The following is a 5,373-nucleotide window of genomic DNA, read 5'->3' as shown; positions in this document are numbered from 1 at the left end:
CAGGCAATTCTCCTGCCTCAGCCTCCTGAGTAGCTGGGATTACAGGCATGCACCACCATGCCCAGCTAATTTTTTTGTATTTTTAGTAGAGACGGGGTTTCACTGTGTTGACCAAGATGGTCTCGATCTCTTGACCTCGTGATCCACCCGCCTCGGCCTCCCAAAGTGCTGGGATTACAGGCTTGAGCCACTGCGCCTGGCCCTCCCATTCTTTCAGTAAGAGTTGAGAATTCCTACAGTTGAAACTGTAGACCCTGCCCTCATGGAGCTCATGGTCTAGTATGAAAAACAGCCATATGTACAAATAACCACACTATTATACTAAATGCAACACCAAAAGGGAGATGATGTGAATATTTGACAAGTGTCAATTACCTTGTTAGATGCATTAACAATTATCTATGATCATATTAGATAAATATTTGAATTGGACAGAGGGCATGAAACTATAGGACTGCTATACTGTCAACTGTCTTCTAAAGAAACTCTCCAAAGGGTTATTTTAGAATATGCTATAGTCATACAACTATTGTGTAACTGTGGCATACACAAAAGGCACATTGCATATCTGTAGCACAGTGCATATCTGTGTAACTGATAATGTATAAAATCAACCTTACTTCTTTGGCCACAAGTGACTGGACCAGGGAACAGTGTGCTTCAGCTAAGGACAACATATAGGTTGAACTTTAGAGGGATTCAAACTTTAGAGGCTTGAATTTTGAGCCAAGGACATGGCATGGCTCAAAATTCTCCCTAATAGAGGCCTTCTGTTTTAGAAGGTGACAAACTAATCCAATCAGACATTTTCTCTTGGAAAATACAAATGTTGGGTGAACAAAGGAAAAGAGGGCAGGTCTTCAGAGCTCAAATACTAAATACTGCTAAATTAACGTTCTGTGAGGTTCTGAAAGTACTAGGGCCAAGAGACAATATGGCTCCTTGGATGACGTCCCATCCAAGTTTACATTCAGCCCTGATCACCAAAGCTGATATGCGTGTACCTCTTCGTTGCAACCCACCAGGGACTAACACAACATATCACCACTTTTGAAATTAGAAAACAGGCTCAGAAGTCCAAGAACTTGACCAAAGGAACTCAGTTGGTAGGTGGCAGACCAGAATTCAGAGACCCAGATCAGCATGATTCTTCTATAATATCCTGCCACTTATATGGGCAAGTGGCCTCAAAATCAACAAAAGACAAGTAGAGGTTGACATGCGTCAATGGAAAGAGGCTCAAAAGGAAGCATTTATACACAAGAATAGAAATGTTCTGGAAGTATGTCTGAGGATGTGAAGTAGGGGTGGGCATACCAGGTTTACCTTGGTTAAACCTGGGCCTTTCCCTGGAGCTCCAGATTTAGCTATCTGTCTTTCTTATACAAATATAAAACCCACAGGGCAGGACCTTAATCTCTAGCTTGCTCACCAAAGATTAAAGCAGAGTTTGAAGCTGGGTGCAGTGGCTCATGCCTGTAATCCCAGCATTTTGGGAGGCCAAGGTAGGTGGATCCCCTGAGGTCATGAGTTTGAGACCAGCTTGGTCAACATGGTAAAACCCCATCTCTGCTAAAAATACAAAAATTAGCTGGGTGTGGTGATGTGAGCCTGTAATCCCTGCTACTCGGGAGCCTGAGGCAGAAGAATTGCTTGAACCCAGGAGGCAGAGATTGCAGTGAGCTGAGATTGCGCCATTGCACTCCAGCCTGGGCAACAAAAGTGAAATTCCATCTGAAAAAAAAAAGCAGAGTCTGACTTAAAATAAGTGCTTAATATATGATAAATGAACAAACTGAATGAATATATGATAAATGAATAATTACATGAATAAATGAACGAACTATCAAGCTAAAGAAACATTCCACCTTGTTGGGGGAAGGGGTTACAATGAAACAGACCCTAGCAGTCATTTACAAATATAGTTCAACCTCATTATTTGTGGATCCCATATTTGCAAATTTGCTTACTTGCTAAAACGTCTTTGTAATCCCCAAATTAATACTTGCAGAGCTTTCAAGGTGACTCATGGATATACACACAGTGAAAAATATGTCGCTCTTGCCCACGTCCTAAGCTAAGGTCAAATAAGATGACCCTTGGCCTTCTTGTTTCATCTCTCATACAAAGTTGACCAAAGGAGAGAGACAGTAGAGGGCAGTGCAGTGTAGTGCAAGAAGCTCTGGCTCTGGGGCCAACTGGACAAGTCTGAATCATAACTCTGGCACCTGTTAGTGGAGGGGCCTTAGGCAAATTGCTTAACACTTCTGTAGTTCCTTTATTCTTTTGTAAACAAAGAATCTACCAAGATGAGCTGTTTTTAGGAATTAAGATTATAATTTATGTGAGATATGTATATATGTACATATATGTATATATTTTCCCTGGAAACAAAAGTTGAATATTTGATAATTCAGTGTTCTAGGCAACTTTATAGAATATAACTACTGCAAATAATGAGAATTGACTGTAATCATTTATAAAGAAATAACAGAGAAGAAGACAAAACAATTATTTGGATGAAATAGAGGCAGGCTTCAAGATTTTAAACAAACAGAATTTCACCAGGCACATACGGTGTGGAAAAGACTTGCAAGGAGAGAACGGCACCTACAGAGAGAGGTCCAGATGGTGGAAAAAAACAGACAGGTTCAGGAAATGGCACTTCGGAGAGTCTAGAGCAGAAGATGAAGCCAGAATACAGTGCCATTGTGCTTCTCTGCACCCTGTACACACCCTGTACTGCATAACCTCACTCTCTGCATTTAATTATTGGTTTCTAGTTCTCTCTTCAATTGTGAGCTCCTCAAGGTCAAGGTCTCTAAGAAGAAATCATAGCCAGAGTTCTCTAAATTTGCAAACAAATTATTATTAAACACAAATACTCCCCAAAAAAGACTGTACCAAAATAACCTTGGTTTTCAACTGCAGTCATAGCAACTCACAACTGGTACAGATTTGCAATTTGTCCAGGATTTTTCTGATGACTGCTGTAATTCTGTCATAAACTCTTCTCATTGTTTTAGACACCCAGACATTTGTTAGAACAGTTTTAAGGTCTTGCTCATTTTAGTGTCATTGATTGATTGGCTGACTGACTGAGATGGGGTCTCACTATGTTGCCCAGGCTGGTCTTAAACTCCCAGGTTCAAACAATCCTCCTGCCTCAGCCTCCCAAGTGGCTGGGATTACAGACGCATACCACCATGCTAGGCGCTAGTGTGATTTATTAATAAGGCTTAAACATATGGTCCATTAGACAAGGCTGCCACCTCAGAGTAAAGATTTCCTTTAATTCACTCTAATAAACTTATTTCTGTATACGCAAGATACAGTTTTGCCACAGTAAAATACAAGGAAGCATACTGATATATATGTTACAAACTGGATACGAAAAGCAATATAATTTTTTCCACAAAAGCTTGCAAAATCCTGGCCAAAACACAGTAAATATGTTAAACTTACAGCTTACATTTCTCTACTGAGAGTTAGGAAAAACAATTCCAGTTTTTGTGAAGTCATGAACCTAAACACTATGAGAATTTACAAGATTTTGTAAACTTGTATATTCTCCCCACCCCCATACACAGTAGCCAAAGGAGCCTATCAGTCTTACTCCAATACTGCACTTTCCTCCAACCTCCAAAATAAAACCCTCACTGTCATATTTTCAAACGTCTAAAATCTTAATCAAAACTAAGAGCAGTGCATTAGCTTTTCCCCATACAATTCTAGGTATAATTTTACTTAGGCACAACATAGTTTGTACTATTATCTAAGAACATATGGCTACAATCAACATTACTAGAAACCAAACGAATATACTATGAAAGTGAAAAGGGAACAGGGAATCTGTTTTTAAACAGATCCAATGCTGTTATTATGCATTCATAGGTTGGATGTGATCAAATCACATTGTACTGTACAGCTAAGTATGTCCTATATTTTATGACAAAGTAGGGTAGCCAGGCCCTTACAGTGCAAACTCGTAGAAACCCCAGTTAAGCTGTTTAAAGTATAATCCAATTCAATTTACTTAAAATAATAAAATTTAAATTTCTTGCTTCTAGTTAGTCCTTTTCAACTGCATTTCAGCGATTATCACCAAAAGAACTACATGAGGACATAGATTCTAGAGCGAGTATAATGATCAAATGCCATCTTAAGGAAGACAAAAACAGTTTACCATGAAGAAAACCGATTAAAGTTCCCAACCTTGCCAAACTCCCTGTTCAGCGTATTCTGCCTCTCTCGGTTCACCTTCCAACTGCCTGGAAGACGCAAGTGGAAAATGATAGTTTTCAGGAGAGATGAGAATGGAATTTAGGGGCTGCTAGGGGGTGATGGACTCACTCACGGACCGCAAGGCACAAGAGAAGTGGCCAACGTCTCCCAAGCAAATGAGGCATGAAGAATAAGGGTTGGAGTCAAGGGGGAGATGGAGAGAGTATAAAAAGGCAAAGGACGCGCAGGGGCCTGCGAATGGGGGAGGGGCACGACGAGCAATCCCTCCGTCTCCAGCCCGGGGAGAGGGGCGGGGGATGCCGCGCGGGTTAATTTGCCTAGCATTGTTGCACCTGGGTAGCAATGGGATTCAGGCCGAGAATCCGGTTCGAGTGTTAAGAGGACGCTGAAGGGAGCCAGGAACTTGGGTGGGGAAAACAGAGCACCTGTGCCCGGGGGAAAAGGAGGAAAACCCTCTGTCGCCCCGGAGGGGCAGGGGTTGACCCCAGCGGACGACCCTTCTCGCCGATGGCCGCGACGTGGGACTCCGCACGCTTTCCCGCCCCACAGGAGCTCCTGCGGGCGCGTGCCGCCCCTCACAGCCCCGACGACGGCAGAAACGGAGGCGCAGGGCGCCCCCAGAGCCGGGAGAACGGCACTTCCCGCGAGTCCTTTCCCCGACAGCCCAAGCCCACCTGGGCTGACCAGAAGCCCTTCCTTCAGACCGTACTCTGCCACTCCTCTGAGAGCTTAAGCCGTCGCCGCAGAGGTCGCCGTCGCCAGGACAGTCTCGGCCTTTAGTACCTAAACCTGAGGCAGAGCACCCGAGAAGCGCCACTACCACTTGCCAGGTTACCTCTTACTGCACACTGCCTCCTTGCCCCGCCCCCGACCCAAGCTATTGGTTGCCGGGCACCGCCCCATTGGTCTATTGGGCCGAAGAAGACGCCGTTCAGTCACCTAGAATGGCATATATGGTTTTTATTGGTCTAAATGTGAAGCAGGGCCCGCCCACTCCCTCACAAGTTTCAGCTTCTGATTGGTTTTAATGCCTGTCTTTTCGCTTCCTTCATTTTTTTTTTTTTTCCTGGGATGGACCGCCTCCTTGTGGGAGACGCCGGCTATGATTGGCTGAAAGGATGCTACGCT

The 5,373-nt window shown here is 43.5% G+C and overlaps 1 protein-coding gene across 6 annotated transcripts in view; it reads right to left on the bottom strand.

Moving 5' to 3' along the window:
- The window catches only part of PAIP2B (poly(A) binding protein interacting protein 2B), a 32,681-nt gene extending 27,586 nt beyond the window's left edge, over positions 1-5,095 (bottom strand). Inside the window, exons 1-2 of one of the 6 annotated variants that reach the window (XM_017521999.2) lie at positions 4,920-5,002; positions 4,216-4,271 (exon numbers count right to left, since the gene is read on the bottom strand). Coding sequence is in view for 2 of the 6 variants with exons in the window: in XM_017521997.2 (XP_017377486.2) it covers positions 4,216-4,271; positions 4,354-4,409 (112 nt within the window). In the remaining 4 variants the exon portion in view is untranslated. Of the gene's footprint in view, positions 1-4,215; positions 4,272-4,353; positions 4,466-4,919 lie in introns of those variants that run through there. The other 5 variants (XM_017521996.2, XM_017521997.2, XM_017521998.2 and 2 more) reach the window with 5 other exon arrangements.
- Positions 5,096-5,373: the final 278 nt, after the last annotated feature.

The sequence above is a fragment of the Cebus imitator genome, unplaced genomic scaffold (genome assembly GCF_001604975.1).
Source record: "Cebus imitator isolate Cc_AM_T3 unplaced genomic scaffold, Cebus_imitator-1.0 Scaffold23, whole genome shotgun sequence".
NCBI lineage: Eukaryota > Metazoa > Chordata > Mammalia > Primates > Cebidae > Cebus > Cebus imitator.
This window is presented reverse-complemented; position numbering and strand designations above follow the sequence as displayed.